The following is an 18,445-nucleotide window of genomic DNA, read 5'->3' as shown; positions in this document are numbered from 1 at the left end:
ACATCAAAAATCCTAAATAATCTGTTGGGTGTGTTTTTAGTTTTCTTGTGTTGCAAAAAAAAAAGACAAAGACTTCTGATTACGAACATGTTAGGCTTTAATCTTATTTGAAATGGTTTTCAGTAATCAGTTAGCAGCATATAGCTTAGACATTTCTCGTTCAGGTCACACAAATCAGTGACCCTTGAAATGCACCTAAACTACCAACAACGTGAATGAATCATATCCTATTAAAGTGCTGAGTAAATGTGGATACAGAGTCATGTTTTTTTGGTTTTGTGAGATTCAGCCCTGCTAAATTACAATTGAGACCAGAATAAATGATCATAACATTTGCTGGTGTCACGACACTCTCATGCTGGTTTAAGCTCATCTACTGGTCTACACTTGTACACACCGGCAGTGGCAATTGAAATCAAGTTAATCTTGTAATTTAAACTGGTCTAAGTAGTTTTTTCCCAGCAGGCAGATGAAATGCATGGCCACAAGTATGTCGGCACCACTTTCTAAATAATGTATTTGACATGCAGGTATGTGTGTATGAATATGTATGCAAGTCTATACGAGAGATATAGATGCATCCGTATTGCCATCTGTCAATTTTGTTTGTATATTTGTATACGTTGGCTCACTTTTCTCCTCTTGTATTATTATTTTGTTTGCTTGTATGTTCATTTGTTTGTTTGTTTTTTTGTTATGTTTGTTTACTTGTACTCATTTTTTATATTGATTCCTTAATAAAATTATATATATATATATATATATATATATATATATATATATATATATATAAATGTATTTGGCTAGTCTAATAATTTCAAATCTACAATGAAATTCTGGAAATGTTCAATAGTTTTGGAGGATGCGTGTCTTATGTTCCTGGATCAAGATCAGCCAATCAGATTTTAGGAATAGGTCAAATGATTTGTTTAGGGGTTGTCTCAACAACATTCTCATCAGCTTTTACAAATTTCCATTATTTTTTAGTAAAGTTTGGGTTTAGGGATAGAGATATGACATGTTGGACTTAGAAAAATACACAATATGTGGAACAACTTGACTGATTATCTTTGGGATGAACTCAATTAATGCCCAGGGTTCATAAATGAAACATTCAACAAGCACGTATGAAGTTTGGGTGCTCACATACTTGTGTCCACGTGGTGTATGTGGGATGCTGTTATATGCTCAGACATGTATTGATAAGGAAAACTGATAATGTGAGTCTGATTTGACCTCTTAAGACAGTGTGGCCAAATAACGACATTTCCTCCAAGTGCCGTCATGACTGGATGTCTCGTGGCTCAAAGAGTGTCCTTAGCCAGAGAGTTCAGTGTGAAGTTCCTTATTCTTACGAACTTCTGCAGCATGAATCTCCTGGAAAGAGAGAGAGAGAGAGGGAGAGAGAGAGAGAGAGAGAGAGAGAGAGAGCATGATCAATGCTCTGTAAATAAGAACTGGTTGTGCAGTAACCAGAAAGGAAACTTAATTCTGTTTTTTATTCCCAGTACAGTACAAGTACATTTGTAAGCCTGTTACTCCAGAAAAAAAACATGCAATAGGAAGTGTGGTAAAATTCAAGCCTGTAGTTTCCTAAATTTAAGATAAAATTGTATAACAAGCCCATTTTTTCTAGACTTTATTTTTCTGTTCGACCTTAACTGGCTAGTGGTTTTCCCACTCAGGATTCTCACTGGCCACAATTTAGACATCGATGCCATAGAGAAAAACTGCCATATATTATTCATATTATCTCATAATTTGGTCTAGGGATGGGCAACGATTAATCACGATTAATCGCATCCAAAATAAAAGTTTGTGTTTACATAATATATGTGTGTGTAGTGTGTATAATTAATTTGTATATATAAATACCCACACATGCATGTATATATTTAAGAAAAATGTGTTATTGATATATCAAATATTTATATATATAATATTAATTGTGAAGAAATATATATAAAATATATACATGCACATATTTCTTAAATATATACATGCATGTGTGGGTATTTATATACAAACATATATTATGTAAACACAAACTTTTATTTCGGATGCGATTAATCGTTGCCCATCCCTAATTTGGTCTATTAAGTTGCCGTCACTTTTTTTCCCACAAACCCATTATACTGTTTTATAGCCAATATACTTGTCTCTTTGTGCTGCATTGTGGGTGTGAGCACAAAATCTGCGGAAATTAGTAAATTATGCTCAACACACAATCCCTCGCTGAAATTTAACCTTTTAACCGTCACCCCCCTTTTTTGAATAGATATGAAAATGCACATTTCGAACTTAAATGGTTGTAATTCAAGAATGCTTTTTGGAATATAGACATATGATTGGTCTTGTTTTAAAGAAGACATTTGGCAGATTTTTGTAGAAGTGAAATAAATTAAGGAAGTGAAACAGAAAAAAAGTTATAGAAGTTTGAGTTTATGGAAATGTACAATGTAAAAATATTAATTATTCATATTTTACATAAAATATATATTTTAAAAACTTGGGCTACTCTAAAACGGCAGCAAAATCAAAGCCAAAAATCTGAACAAGTTGTGTTTCAAATTTTAGGTTGATATCTCAAAAAATGAGCTTTCAGTGAGATTTAGTTTGAGCGCAGTACCAAACTTTTCCACTAGGGCACAACCAGACTCCATTACTGCCCATATAAGGGCGCCTGCATTTCCATTCGTGTTTAGAGTGATATGAACCATTATTTACACAATTTTCATACAATTTCTGAAGTAGAGATCCTATTCAGAAGTAGCATGGGAATTTTGGCAGATTCAGATATGAATTCAACCTTGAAGAAACACATACAAAGAACCTCATGTAAGTCATAGCTCGCTGCCACGTCACAAATGGTGAATTTATTATTTTCTTGATATTTCAAACTTTTCAGACCTTTTTTTTCCAAAATAATTGAATAGATGTTATCTTTTGAACTTTTGGAAACAAACAAACTGAGGTATCAACCATTTTTTTTTTTCATGATTTTTCATGTTTACTGCTATTTTAAAATAAAGGTCTGAACACGCCTTATGAGTATGAAAATATTCTTGTTGCATATTGATAAATTATGGCTCCTCTGTAATATATTTTGAAAAGCAGTCCCCAAATATGGAAACTAGAGATTGTAAGCTTTCAAATGATATATAGTTTGTCAATATTACTTACATAAGATATTATGGTTTTAAAAATATAGTGGCAAACGTCCCACCTGTCTTTAAGCCCTGTAACACCAACAAAATGAATCGAGTGCGTAAAGGGATGCACAGCTGGTATTGTGTATCCTGCGAAAGAGCTTCAGATATTTGTTTAAAAAAATCTGCATTTTTCACAACACTAGAGGCCTTTTTAAAATGTAAAATTGAACCCGCCACAGTGGCTAGCAGGAGTGACTGTGTTACACACCACTGTGAAAATACACCGCATTTAAGCCCTGGTTGAATCATAAAAAGGTTTGTTTTTCAAACAAATACCATTCTGGTATTTAAACCATAGAGAAGAATTGGTTCGATTCTCAGGGAATGCATGAACTAACAAGATGTATACCTTGAATGCAATGTAAGTAACTTTGGATAAAAGTGTCTGCCGAATTGGTAAATGTAAAATAGATTTGAGTTTGGACCTCCAAAGCATCTACTCACAATATGGACTATTTGATGTCTCACCTTGTCTCTCAGACGCTGCTTGAGGGCGTTGAGACGGGCCATGCGGTTTTCTTTGATCAGCTCCATTTTGTGTTGGAGTTTCTCCTCGGTTATCTTGCTGTAGTTGTTGTTGACCTCCTGGGCCTTGTTGAGCACCTCCTTCTCACGCTCCCGTTTCTCCGCCAACTGCTTCAGGACCTGCTTCTCTTGGGACTACACAAAGAAGTGTAGAAAGAGTAGATGACACGGCTAATGTGAGACAGTGAGGAGAAGCTTCTCTGACATTTAAAAAGAGGCCAAAATGTGGGACAAAGTCATGAAAACATCTCAGCGGTGATGGAGACGTACAAAAGAGGACTGTGTTGGTTATCAGATGGCGATACAAAGGTACTGATTGATAAAGGCGTAGTTCACTTTTGAAAAAACTTTTGCTGATAATTTACTCGCCCCCATGTCATCCAAGATGTCCATGTCTTTCTTTCTTCAGTCGAAAAGAAATTAAGGTTTTTGATGAAAACATTCCAGGATTTTCTCCATATAATGGACTTCAATGGGGTCCAAACGGTTCAAGGTCCAAATGAGAGTTTCAGTGCAGCTTCAAATGTCTTTAAACGACACCAGACGATGAATAAGGGTCTTATCATGCGAAACGATCGGTTATTTCAAAACTTATTCCAAAAATTTAACTTTTCTAAGGACAAATGCTAGCCTTGCTCTATTCAGGCGCGTTTGTAACGTCTCGTAATACGTAATTACGTTCAAAAGGTCACGGGCGGCGTAGCCGTAAGTACAGAGTCAAGTTGAACGCATAGGTTGAACGTGCAAACTAACTCAAACGCCGTTTACAAAAAAAGGAATTAAAAGGTAAAACAACGATGTCGGACGATTTTGATTCTGTACTTCCGGCTACGTCGCCCGTGACCTTTTGAACATAATTACGTATTACGTGACGTTACAAACGCGCCTCATAGAATAGAGCAAGGCTAGCATTTGTCCTTAGAAAAGTTACATTTTTGGAATAAGCTTTGAAATAACCGATCGTTTCGCATGATAAGACCCTTATTCATCATCTGGTGTCGTTTAAAGACATTTGAAGCTGCACTGAAACTCTCATTTGGACCTTGAACCGTTTGGACCCCATTGAAGTCCATTATATGGAGAAAATCCTGGAATGTTTTCATCAAAAACCTTCATTTCTTTTCGACTGAAGAAAGAAAGACACGGACATCTTGGATGACATGGGGGCGAGTAAATTGTCAGCAAAAGTTTTTTTCAAAAGTGAACTAATCCTTTAACATATTCATTATAAAGACCATTAGAGATTCCATGGATGATAAGGCCAGGATCAAAAAAATCTGTGAAAAAAGACCCATGACTGGCAGATCAACGTTCAATTTCTCTCACATTTTTATCCCTGAAACGGTAGGAAATAAAAGCTTCACACTCAAAAGTATGTACTTTTTCATTTCAAAAACAGTGCCTACTTTTAGGCCGTAGTATACGAAGGTGAATTGGGACGCAGCATTTGTTTATGTGCAGTTTTCCACGGATGAATGATGGCATGACCTTACCCTGCGTCTCTCCTCGGCGGCCTCCAGCCTCCTCTGCAGCTCCCCCAGCGAAGGCTCCTTCTTCTGGGCCGGCAGCGCCAGCGTCTGGAGTCTCTCTGGAGGAGACGGGTCAGTCGGACTCTTCATGATGACCTCAAACGCCTGGCCAGATGCTCGCTTATTCAGGGACTTCACCTCCATGTCTGCGGAGGGAAGATGAGGACAATGATCATTGGTGCTCTTCGGAAATGTTTTCATCGGAATGGTACGAAACGAATGGTAAAGGTTTTGGCATTTGCTATGTGTGAAAAAAAGTCATGGACATGATTGGAAAAGGTTAAATGGTTCTGTTTAAAATAGTCAAACTTGTGCTCCTCGCGGTCAGAAATGAGCGGGAGACGAGTTTCCTCTAGTGGAGGGGTTTGGTACTGCAGCCAAACTAAATCTGATCTGAAAGCCCATTTTTTTGAGATATCAAGCTTAAATTGGTAAACACAACTTGTTTAGATTTATGGCTTTGATTTTCTTGCAGTTTTAGAGTAAAATGTGTTTTTGAAAATGTAGATTTCATATAAAAATTTTAAATAGTATTTTTGTCCGTTTTTCATAAAAATAAACATAGAATTCTGTAACTTTTTTTTAAGTTCGCTTTTTAAAACATTTTTCACGTCAGCAATAACCTTCCAAGTGTCGTCTTTAAAAAGACATCAAAATTGAGAAAGCGTGCAAGATTTACGAGTTTAAGTTGGAAATGCCATTTTCAGGTCTACAGTGATGTGAATAAGTTTGGACACCCATGCTAAAGTTGCCTAAAAAGAGGAATAAAAAATCATCTTTTGGACATTGATCTTAATGCCTTAATTAGAAAAATGAGGAAAACTCCAACCTTTAAGGACACCAATTTTCTTTGTGAATGAATAATGTCTCATAAATAAATAAATGGTTTTCCTTAAAATACAGTATAAGTCAGGACACCCCTATGTTAAATTCCCATAGAGTCAGGCAGATTTTTATTTTTAAAAGCCAATTATTTCATGGATCCAGGATAATATGCATCCTGATAAAGTTCCCTTGGCCTTTGGGATTAAAATATCCCCACATCATCACACACCATTCACCACACCTAGAGATTGGCAATCCTCAGGCATTAAGATCTCTTTTTAGGCAACTTTAGCATGGGTGTCCAAACTTATTCACATCACTGTAAAAAAAAAAATATTGTTGGTTTAACTTAAAAAAGTAAGTAACCTGGGTTGCCTTAAAATTTTAAGTTGATTGAACTGGAAAAGGTGAGTTAATACAATGAAGGAGATTAATTTAATCATCAGAAACTCAAAATAATAAGTTATCTCAACTAAATAAATTATAATAAAGTTGATTTGACAAAAGAAAATATGTTGTGATAACAAATCTTGAAAATATTTTTACAGTGTGTATGCTCAAAACATGAATAAATGGATTGTAAATATAGTCTAGTACCATAAAACGCCTTAAAAATACAAAATATGCAATAAAATATAGTACATTACTTTCATTGAAACAAAGCAAAACAGCAAAGAGCACTAGAGGGTTTAATATTCTTGTATTGAGGCCTGTTGAAGCTCCCACCTTCAAACTGGCCGAAGGTGTTGGGATGAGGCTGGGAATACAAACAAGAGCAGATGAGAGACAACACCGACATCTCTCTCAGCTTCTCAGAGTAGGCTGCGGAAAGAAAGAAAGAAAGAAAACAGTGATGTATAATATATATAGATGTGGTGGGGAAAGAACAGACACCTTTGCTACATAATACATTTCGTACTGGGAACATTAGAAATATTAACACTTGAATAAGGTTAAAGTGCCCTTTTGGTGTAAATCCAGCTTTTAATGTTGCTTCTTATGTAAATGCTTTTAATGTTGTTTATGTGTGTATGTGGTGTGTTTAATCTGCTTTAACACACAACGTGTGTAAGTTGATATCGCTGGTGTTTTCTGATGTCACAAACCACCCTGTAACCAATCAGATCAATGTGTGACCGTCAACCAGTGGATCTCTGAGTGAGTGAGTGAGTGGAGGCGGGGCTCATTTGCATTTCCAAGATATTTTAAGGCAAAAAACAAACGAAAAAAAAAACGCTTAAATACATATTTTTGGTGATCAAATATGAGTAAAGGGATACATGGGGCACTTTAACTACATTAGTTAAAGGGATAGTTCACCCAAAAATGGAGTTTTCATTTTTTCGATAAACTAAACCTTTAAAGGGTTAGTTCACCCAAAAATGAAAATTAAGTCATTAATTACTCACCCCCATGCTGTACCAACCCCGTAAGACCTTCGTTCATCTTCGGAACACAAATAAAGATATTTTTGATTGAATCTGAGGGCTGGATCACTCTTCCATAGACAGCCTGAGGGACTGCCTCTTGATGGCCCAGAAAGTCATTAAAAGAAAAGTATAAGATGACGTACTGCTTGTAAACAGAACGTTTTGCGCCTCCGGCTATATCAGTACGTCATCTTATACGGTAGGGGGCGGTAAAACTCCTAAGCGGTGAGCAGCCGGTAACAAAAAGTAGTCGAAGAAGAACGGTCTCGTCTCAGTTCTCGCGCATGCACCCATAAGGAAGTAATGGAAAGTCGAATAAAGTCGTTATTTACGTTTTTTTTTCGCACAAAAAGTAGTCTCGTCGCTTGATAAAGTTATAGTTGAGCCACTGTAGGCACATGGAATATTTAAACCTTTTCTTTTAATGACTTTCTGGGCCGTCAAGAGGCAGTCCCTCAGGCTGTCTATGGAAAAGTGATCCAGCCCTCAGATTCAATCAAAAATATCTTTATTTGTGTTCTGAAGATGAACGAAGGTCTTACGGGGTTGGAACAGCATGGGGGTGAGTAATTCATGACTTAATTTTCATTTTTGGGTGAACTAACCCTTTAACATGAATTAAGGATGAACACACAGACCGCACCCTCAACCGGATTCATGCATTATTGATTTGTTCACCACAGCACATGTCAGCAAAATAATTGACTGTGTGAGTGTGTGTGAAGGTGAACTGTGTGTCACGATGATCATGTGTGACAAAGATCCTCAACAAGGAATCACAAATCGCCAACACTGACTATCAGCAAAACAGTACAAATGTTCTTATGCATGCAAAAGGGGCAGAACTTTAATAATAATAATAATAATTTTATTATTATTTATTAATAATATTATTTTTTATTATTTTATTATTTTAAAATTTAATTTGTAATGTGCCTTTCTCAAACTCAAAGTGGGACAGCATGCATGTACAGAACAAAATAAATCAAACAAGGAGAAAAAAAAAAATCACAGTAATAAATTAATAGCTTGACTAAAAATATGTTTTAAGAAGTTTTTTAAAAACAATCCACAGAATCAGCACTCCTCCTAATAGATGCGGATTTAATGTTAGTGTTTATTACTATAGCGAGTTCTTCAGGCGTGTGCATCCAAGCCGTGTGTGTGTGCGTTTATCTATCACACATGAGCTCAAGAGAGAGGTGACTTTGTAATAGAGCTGAGATAGCGAACAGCTCAAATCCTGCTGCATCCGCCGGACATTACAACCAATCACACGTGCTGCTGTTATTTATAGAACTATTTCAGATCCAAAACACAACCGCTGTGTTGCTCAAGGTTCTTCACAAGGTCTCGAAGACGACACAAGATTACCAGACTATTATGACTCTGGAACACAAAACCAGTCACGAGTCACACTGGTGTATTTGTGGAAATAGCCAACAATGGGTCAAAATTATTGATTTTTTTTATGCCAAGTAAAGAGCATGTTCCATGAAGATAGTTTGTACATTTCCTACAGTAAATAATCTAACTGTAAACTACACTCTTAGAAGAAATGGTTCTGTTTAGAACCAGAAATGGTCCCATCCCCCGCTTCATATATGGAACTCCAAAATGGTTCTATGTAGAAGCATTTTTTTTTGGTAAAAGGTTCTATGGAATCCCAGGGTTCTATATAGAACCCAGAGGAACCTTTTTTTAAGAGTGTATAGAACCTTTTAGGGGTTCCAAATACGTAGCGCTGATAGAACCTTTTCTTCTAAGAGTGTAAGCCTAACTTTAAAGGCGTTTTCTCAATATTTAAATTTTTTTTTTTTTTTGCACCTTCGGATTTTCAATATAGTTGTATTCCGGCCTATCCTAACAAACCATACATCAACGGAAAGCTCATTTATTCAGCTTTCAGATGATATATATATATAGAGGTCAGGTCACATATAGTAGGCTCTAGTACACACAGATTCAGGTCACATGCAGTGGATGAGTGACTCCGGTGTGCGTCTGAATGTGATCTAGACAGTCTCATCTACAACGTTGCGACACGTTTTGCTGCACTGCCGCTATCCTCCGAATGAACACGTTTTTTATAGCGCAACATCAGCAGCGTTGAGCATCAGCACATAATGAGTCTGGTTTAAACAGAAATGATAAATCTATTAATGATAATTAATACCAATAATACCAATGTCATGCAAAACTCTCGGTAGGGTTCTGGTTCTGGTTCTTACCTGAAACCGTGCTGTCCATTGTGCTGCCGGACGGATGCTGAGGCGAGAGATGAAGGAAATGAAGCACTGAAGGAGTGACGCACAGCGATGGTCTATTATCAGGGGAGGAGGAGGAGGAGGAGGAGAGGACAAGAGATGAAGAGAGAAACGATGTCACTGGCCAAGCTGGAATATGATCAGATCCAGAGATAAACTAAGAGAAAAAAAGACAATCACAAAGTGATGTAATGCTGTTGTCTTGGAAACAAGAGCTATTTTTACTCTTTAATCGGAGTTATGCAGTTCATATTTCCCAACACTGAAGATCAGTCAAGTTCTTGCAACATTTGATATGGTATTAATATTTCATATGCATTTTAAATCAAGATGCATTTACTTGAGAAGCAATATCAAAAATTAAATGAGATTGTGCTTAAAAGATGATTTCCTGAGACCACTGGTTTGGATGGTAATTCATAAATCTGCTTAATTATGATACTTTATATCTTCAGTCATTTTGCTTCTCTAGTAAACGTATCTTGATTTGAGAATGTTTCGATATTTGCTCTGGAAAACTAGACAAAAATACACAATGACTTTTGCTTCTCACTGAATATTTCTAGATATTGTCTTTTTAAAGGGACTACTGTAGGCCCGATCAATGAGGAACTAACAGAGTCAATAACTCATCGACAGGACAGAAGAGGGATTGGGTTCAGTCCTGTGACGAACACTCTTATCGTTTCCAATCAGCGATTGATCAGAAAGACACATTAAGACGGGAATAACAATAGAAGCAGGTTATTTTATAATGAGCAGCTTTTTAAGATAAAGCCGTAATAGCATTTTTTGTTATTACTATTCTTTTACTTAAGCGGTTTTTCACGTGTTCCAATGCACATTATTAGGCTACTAGTGGAATAAGCAAGTCTGTTTATTTTATTTTTTGTAAATCTGGCAAACATATAAATAAATAAATAAATAAATAAGAAATCTGCCCAACATAAAAATCAACAAAATTTTGTAGAAAAAAAGCTATTTGCAATTAGGTGGAAAAAAAGTTACGTTTTAAAAATGTTAAATGTTACAGTTTTGCTAAACCCTTCTGTCATGTTGCAGGTCAATTTAACCAAATTGAGTTGTGTAAGAACTGACATCGAAATTTTGTGGAATGAAAAACTTCCTGAACTTCAGCCAGCTCGTTTCCTGTCTGTCTGCCATTATTGGACAAACTTGATTAATTCAGGTGTGCCTGATTATTGTTGTTGTGACTACCGAGGTCAGACACACCTGAATTAATCAGTTTGTCCAATAATGGCAGACAGGAAACAAGGAGCTGGCTGAAGTTCAGGAAGTAGTGGAGCTGTGCATGAAGCCAATTTAACACACAATTTCATGGTTAACCAAAATAAAAAAATAAAAATATTCCCGTTTCTAAACTACTCTCTGATGGTGTTTAAATCTGACAGACTCTCAACCACAGAAAAGCACACAAGTGTTCATTTCACTGGGAATCAAACACATGATCTACTGTTTGACCGTCAGATGAGCACACAAAAATAAAACATTTAAAATAAAAAATCTAAAATAAAATAATTTTTTTATTGTATTTTAAAACAAAGTTAAAAATGGTTTACTGGTGTTTAATTATTTTGTAATGTGTGAGTATTATTAATATAACTTTTTTTTTCATAGTGTGATTTTTCATGAACTGTATTGAATCCAATTTGACTCGAAACATATTATCATACCTAGAATTCGAACAAAATACAAGGTTTTCCTGTTAAATAATTAATATTTTTTTTAAAAAGACCTTTTTAAAGGACTGTTTGAAAGGACTATTAAAACCCTTTTTTGCAGCGTCACCATAAGAGTGCCAGCTCTATTATTCAAGTTCCCTTCCAGATTCACGGATGCGCTGTTACACAAGTGTTCATGCAGTATTCATGGCCAACCCTCAGATGAAGGGTTGCGTGCGAAGCCCGGCTCAATTTACCCCGCTGTCCTAAAGAAACTGCACAAGAGAACAGCCTGAGATACAGCAGTGCAGATCAGCGTCACACACACACGTGACATATCTCAACAACTACATATGAACATTAGCACTAGGGGTGTAACAATATATCACGTCACAAAATAAAAATGTGTGAATAGTGACAATATTGTGTATAATTCACCCAAAATTTACATTTCTGTACACTGTAAAAAACTTAAAAAAGTAAGTAACCTGGTTGCCTTAAAATTTTAAGTTGATTGAACTGGAAAAAGTGAGTTAATACAATGAAGGAAATTAATTTAACCATCAGAAACTCAAAATTATATGTTATCTGAACTAAGTAAATTATTTAAGTTGATTTGACAAAAGAAAAAATGTTGTGATTACTACACTAAAAAAATATTGTTGGTTTAACTTAAAAAAGTAAGTAACCTGCGGGTTGCCTTAAAATTTTAAGTTGATTGAACTGGAAAAAGTGAGTTAATACAATGAAGGAGATTAATTTAACCATCAGAAACTCAAAATAATAAGTTATCTCAACTAAATAAATTATTATAAAGTTGATTTGACAAAAGAAAATATGTTGTGATTACAAATCCTGAAAATATTTTTTACAGTGTATGAGAAAAAAAAAATATCAAGTTTTCAGAGTTTCAGTGTCAGTTCTACACTAAACTAAACTACTATATAATGTTGAATGTAATGTATAATAATGCAATGAGGGAATATTAGTGTGTCCTGATAATGCCAGATGTCTGATGTTACCAATAAACTGAGGCCAACTTTATTTTAAATATCTAGTTAGTGCATATTCGTCTAAAATTACGTATTTTCAGCTTCAGAATCATGAATATTGTTATTCTGGTGTGTCTATTGTCTGTGCTTTGGGTTTCGGCACCAAGTCCAAGACTACTCATTTACACACACACACACATTCTAACACCAAATTTAGCATTTTTACAAACAGTCCATTTTTTGTTAACCTTTTATCATATGTCTTGCAATAATATTGTATCGTAATTGTTACACTCCTACTGCGTACGTCACTGATTAATCAGAACATCTGGGGCTTTTAGAGCATACGTGTTAAACATCATATTGACTCTTTCACACACACACATATAAGCGTATGATTGATTAGAGAGGTCACAGATGTGATGTGTTAACATTCATAGCATGAGCGGTGTTTATTGATTCACTGGTGCCCTCATCTTAGACCAGGGAAAATCATTAAAGCCAGTCCTGCCGGAGCGAGGCGTTCCCGGATCTGTGAGAGTTGGGAAAACATCTGTCGTGCAAATCAAAGCCAGACATAAGAGCTGTGTTTTCCATCTCTGCTGTTTATTAGATAATTGAACTAAGATTGTGAGTGTCAAAAACAACACCTCTTGAAATTATATACGACGAACGTCTTCATTATTTTAGTAACGATTGATTAAAAAAAAAAAAGGTTACCAGAGAAACTTAAAACTCATCAGAGATCAGCGTATAAATATCTACAATGCATAGATATCAAACATGAGGTGACAATGTAATATCATAACTTACACGTCCTCAGAAACACTGCATCCTCTATGCATTTACAGAATCCCTACACACACACACACACACACACACACAGAGAGAGAGAGATGATGTTCTATGTGATGTCCTTTTGTCTGGGAGGACGGTGAATGTTCCGGATCACACATTTGACCATCCATTCAATGCCGTCGTTCACTCCCTGCCTGAAAAACACAGAAAACACACACCGTTTAAACAACCATCACGTAAAACCATCAACACTGACCTTTATCTGGCATTACATGCACTAACATCAGTTGCATAGTCATTATAATCACTGCAACAGGGTTCGTACACACACACACACCGTCACACTAAACTCCAGGGCCCGTTTTCATTAAAATTCTACACACGCATGCATATGTATATATATTTGAGAAACATTTGCATGTATATATTTATTTCTATAATTGATATTATATATAAATATATTATATATGAATTAAAAAAATCTTAAATATATGCATGTGTGTGTATTTATAGATACAAAATAATTATACACAGTGCACATGTGTTACGTGAACACAAACTTTTATTCTGGATGCGATTAATCGTCGCACAGCACTAATTACTAGGGGTGTAACGATACCCTCAGGTCACGATTCGATACATATGCGATACTCCAAGACATATGATAAAATGTTAACAAAAAAATATAAATGATATTACATTGTGGGTTTAAATGAATAGGTTTGGACTTGGTGCTTGTAACCCAAGGAGAATGGTGACACCAAAATAAAAATATTCATGATCCTGAAGCTGAAAATACAGAATTATTTTAGGCTACAGAATTATTATTATTAATAATAATACAGAATTATTATTTCAGAATTATTTTATTTTATTTTATATACTTGCACTAGATATATTTATGATTATGTAGGACACTTTACTGGTCAAGTTACATAAGTAAGTTTTTTTTTTACGCATACGCCACGATACGCATTATTTTTTTTTTCTATTGCGATTTATTGTGACACGATATATTGTTACACCCCTACTAATTACTATTCTAGTTACTTGCAAAGTAATCTGATTATGTAACTGAAGTGCCTTGTAATCCGTTGTATAGGTCATACAACACAGGTCACACACACACAGTCACTCTAAGTGCACTTGAACACAGCAGGAGTGAATAATGGAGGAGACGTACCCGGACAGAGCACAGCACGGCTGCACCAGACAGTCTCGCTTCCCGATCTTAGGAGCGCAGTCGCTGAACGCCGTCTTAATGTCCGGGACAGACAGACAGTTCTGAGAAACACACACACACACACAGCGTCATTACAGAGCACAGCGCCACCTAGAGACGTGCAGAGTTCTCACACACACACACACACACACAGAGCTCATACCTCAACGTCTTGTTTGTTTGCCAGTACGAGAAGAGGAACTCCTTCCAGAACTTCACTGCTGATCATCTTCTCTGCTCATGAAGAGAGGTCACATTAGATTAGACAACGCTTCAGTTCAACTCACCATTACAAAGTCAACTCACCTTTATTTCTATCAGGCTTTACACAGTAGAGAAACACATATAAACAGAATCAGTGAGGCAAACCATCAAATATACCAGACAAAATCTAAATTATACTACAGTATAAAGCTGCAACATTAACCCTCTGGGGTTGTTCGGCCCAAATGGACCTGAAGAATTTAAATACATTTTTTTTTAAATCACAGCTTCCTCGGATTGGTCCGAAATTTGGTGACTTTGTTGGTATTTGAACACCCAAAAGAATTGGGGACAGGATGTGAATAGTCTAAGTGGTTGTAAAAAAAATAGTCACACTTGGGGTGTTCGGGTCCAGCATGGAAAATGAATGGGAAATTGGCAAAAATGTGAAAATACTGAGTTTTTTTGTGCGTATAATCTACAAATCAGCCACGATCTTGAAAAAAAGCACACAACAGTGAAGGGGTGAATCTATAAAACATCAAGAGTGCAAAACAGACACATCCACACACACACAAACACACTTTTATACACAAACACACCAAAAAAATTCAGATTATACATGTGTTTTGCATTTTTTAAATGCTCAGTTTGTCCACGAGATGGCATCCATCTCATTTCAAAAATTGCTTTTATGAGGCCTAGGCTTGACTCTAAAATGAAATACAGCTTTAAAAAATTTTTTTTTTTAAATATTTTTTCTATTATGTTCAATGGGGGGAAATGATGTCATAATTATTGCATTAATACTAATTATACATTTTTTTTTGAAATTTTCTCAAAACACCAAAAAAGAAAAGAAAAAATATTATAAAAAACGAGTAAAAAAAAAAAAATTGTTTTAAATATTTTTTCTATTATGTTCAATGGGGGGAAATGATGTCATAATTATTGCATTAATACTAATTATACATTTTTTTTTATTTTTGAAATTTTCTCAAAACACCAAAAAAGAAAAGAGAAAATATTATAAAAAACGAGTAAAAAAAAAAAAAAAACATGATTTTTTTTTTTTTTTTTAAATATGAATTCCGCCCTTTGGGTCCATTTGGACCCGAACACCCCGAGTGTGACTCTGAAACGAACAACCCCAGAGGGTTAAACAATACTGTCGCAATCACCGAGTAGATACTGCTAAATTATATTAATATGCATAAAATGTTTGCAATTATTTCATTCTGGTTTGTTCATGTCACATACAGTGTAAACCTTTTTTTTTTTTTTTTACTAGAAATCATATATAATAATAACAATTATAATAAAATAGATCTATATGATTTACCGTACTTTAATGCTATGTAAAAAATGTGTAATATTTATTTATTTAAAATATTATTGATAACCCTTTACAATAAGCTTCCATTATTTAACATGAACTAAAAATTTAATTTAAAACGTTTATTTCAAAACTTACAAATATATTATTAATATCAAAAGTTGTATCTGTTAATATTATTTAACGGACCTTGAATGAATAAAATGAACAGCTGGATTTTTATTATATAATGTTAACAATGATTAATAAATACTGTAGGAATACATTTGTTACAGTATTTATTATTCATTGTTAACATTATATAAAAAAAATATTTTTCGCTCAAGGTCCATTAGATCATTTTAACAGATTACATTTTTAAAGTTAACAGATTTAACTTACTAGTGATAACTAATTGGACCTTTTTGTGAAGTGTAACCGGCATATTTAATATAATATAACATAATATAAGAAAACCCACAAGCTTTCATGTCACATGACCTTTGAATATCTTTGTGCGCTTTGTAATCATGTTTATATTCTTCACTCTCCGCCAGATTATGATTCTCTCCAAATAAAACTATCATAAATTTGATGGCATTTCATCAAGCACTTACATTTCCTTTATTCTGGATGGCAAAACATGACTGAAATTTAAATAATTGTGATGTGATTAGATCAGATATGCAAGATTAAACAAATAATGACAGGCTTAAATCTGCAGTTTCTGTGTTTATGCACGGGTTTTGTGTTCTGTGATGTGAAAACATTGCTGATTGTTCAGGTTCTGATTGATTCCTCAATTTAGTACGACTCACCGAAAGCCTCCTTCGACTCGGCCAAGCGCTCCTCATCGGTAGAGTCAATGACGTAGATCACGCCGTGAGACTCTGCATAGTACTAAAACATGGTAAACATGACATTACACACAGATTAGAGGAGTTCCTGTCTTCTGTAGTGGATTTATATAAAGCACTAGAGGAACATTATCAACGACAGCATCAGGATCAGTTTAGAGAAGGTGTGTTACCTTGTCCCACAAAGACTGTAGTTCTTCTTGTCCTCCAAGATCCCAAAACATCAGACGAGCTTTTCCCACATCGATGGTGCCGACTGAAACAAACAGGAAAAACGAGTAATACTCCTGCTGTGTTTATATGTTTTCTTCAGATTTACAGCATGCTTTACTCACTGTTGAGGCCGACTGTAGTTGTGATCTTCGAGAGGTTCATCCCCTTGTAGTTTTTACTGAATTTTGTTTTTGTTTGTTCCAGAAAGGTCTACAATGTTCAAGAAAAGAACAGATTTGTCTCAAAACTAATGAGATGTGAATCTAACCTTGGACTTTTGAGCATCGTATTTATTCAAGGAAGTAAATAAGTTGGATACTAATACAGAAACAGTGTCAAAACCTAGTGTGCAACCTAACTAGTGAGATTAATAGTTTACTTACTACAGTCTCAAATTCTGTATTATGGCACATTGTAGTAGTCTTAATATTTGATTAGCAGTCTACCTAGACACTACTTTCCAAGTTGCCTTGCCTGCCTAGGCAAGTTTGTGCATCATAAGCCCAAAACGTTACTAAAGCAAAACTGATGTTGGGGAAGTGTTTTCGGCGTGAACTATTAATTTAGCTACTACGACTAGTCTTACCGTCTTCCCTGCATTGTCCAAACCGAGGATAAGGACGCAGTACTCGTCCTTCTGGAACACATATTTGTACAGACCCGATAATAAAGTGTACATCCTCGATTACAGACTATTATTGACCAGCTCACATCACAAACACAGCTAGCTTAGCTTAGCTGCGGCGCTAAGTAAACAACGTAAACAGTCACGAGCTCTAGTGAAGATTGCGATATAGAACACGGTGTTTTTCTTCATATAGATGCAAATATGAATTCAGTGAATCAGATGTAATTCGTGAGACTCTGGTTTGCTGTTTATGTCCATGTTGGCAGCGGTCGGTAATAAACGCTTCCTGGGAAGTTGTTGGCAAATTTTAGTGCATTGTGGGAAATGTAGTTCATCTGTTCGGTGGCAAAGACTGAAACATCGTTTAACTAACCTATTTATTTCACCATAGTTATTATACTACACCATTATATATCCATGACATCCAAAAATAGCTTTCACTGTGACACTTTCAGTTAAAACTCATGAATTATAGTTTTCAGGTGTTTCATGTTATACAGCACATAATAAATCAATCATAAAAGATGATACCACTGGTTTACACTTTTAGTAGTTCACTTTAAAAAAAACTTTTGCTGATTATTTACTCACCCCAATGTCATCCAAGATGTCCACGTCTAGATAAGACCCATACCCATTATTCAAGCTGCACTGAAACTCTCATTTGGACCTTGAACCGTTTGGTTCCCAATGAAGTCCATTATATGGAGAAAATCTTGTTTTCATCGTGGACATCTTGGATGACA

The 18,445-nt window shown here is 35.3% G+C and overlaps 2 protein-coding genes across 3 annotated transcripts; both read right to left on the bottom strand.

Moving 5' to 3' along the window:
* Nucleotides 1-79: 79 nt before the first annotated feature.
* On the bottom strand, nt 80-9,883 carry stmn3 (stathmin-like 3). Its single transcript, XM_039654043.2, has 5 exons — nt 9,753-9,883; nt 6,818-6,913; nt 5,231-5,412; nt 3,681-3,872; nt 80-1,377 (listed from the first exon to the last, which is right to left on the bottom strand). The coding sequence occupies exons 1-5, from the start codon at nt 9,769-9,771 to the stop codon at nt 1,318-1,320; spliced, it is 549 nt and encodes a 182-aa protein (XP_039509977.2). The 5' UTR covers nt 9,772-9,883; the 3' UTR covers nt 80-1,317.
* On the bottom strand, nt 9,804-18,013 carry arfrp1 (ARF related protein 1). Of its 2 annotated transcripts, XR_016169579.1 has the most exons (8): nt 17,658-18,013; nt 17,194-17,281; nt 17,032-17,114; nt 16,820-16,901; nt 14,646-14,716; nt 14,444-14,544; nt 13,276-13,454; nt 9,804-9,945 (listed from the first exon to the last, which is right to left on the bottom strand). XR_016169579.1 is itself a non-coding variant. In XM_039654026.2 (7 exons), the coding sequence occupies exons 1-7, from the start codon at nt 17,748-17,750 to the stop codon at nt 13,367-13,369; spliced, it is 606 nt and encodes a 201-aa protein (XP_039509960.1). In that variant the 5' UTR covers nt 17,751-18,013; the 3' UTR covers nt 13,048-13,366. The 2 variants fall into 2 exon arrangements, 1 of the variants encoding a protein (XP_039509960.1); XM_039654026.2 differs by lacking the exon at nt 9,804-9,945 and having other exon boundaries at nt 13,048-13,454.
* Between the last annotated feature and the right edge of the window lie 432 nt (nt 18,014-18,445).

Source organism: Pimephales promelas, chromosome 8 (genome assembly GCF_988280905.1).
Source record: "Pimephales promelas chromosome 8, fPimPro1.hap1.1, whole genome shotgun sequence".
NCBI lineage: Eukaryota > Metazoa > Chordata > Actinopteri > Cypriniformes > Leuciscidae > Pimephales > Pimephales promelas.
Note: the sequence above shows the minus strand (reverse complement) of the source record. Positions and strands in the feature narration are given on the sequence as shown.

What these genes read in the sequence shown, in the direction of transcription:
- arfrp1 (XM_039654026.2), bottom strand. Translation starts at nt 17,750, where the DNA reads ATGTACACTTTATTATCGGGTCTGTACAAATATGTGTTCCAGAAGGAC. An exon ending in TGGACAATGCAGGGAAGACG is followed by an intron (nt 17,282 to 17,657) that starts GTAAGACTAGTC and finishes TGAACATTGTAG; the next exon opens with ACCTTTCTGGAACAAACAAA. An exon ending in CGAGTCGAAGGAGGCTTTCG is followed by an intron (nt 14,717 to 16,819) that starts GTGAGTCGTACT and finishes CTTCATGAGCAG; the next exon opens with AGAAGATGATCAGCAGTGAA.
- stmn3 (XM_039654043.2), bottom strand. An exon ending in CACCTTCGGCCAGTTTGAAG is followed by an intron (nt 5,413 to 6,817) that starts GTGGGAGCTTCA and finishes TTCCCTCCGCAG; the next exon opens with ACATGGAGGTGAAGTCCCTG. An exon ending in AGCAGCGTCTGAGAGACAAG is followed by an intron (nt 1,378 to 3,680) that starts GTGAGACATCAA and finishes CTCTCTTTCCAG; the next exon opens with GAGATTCATGCTGCAGAAGT.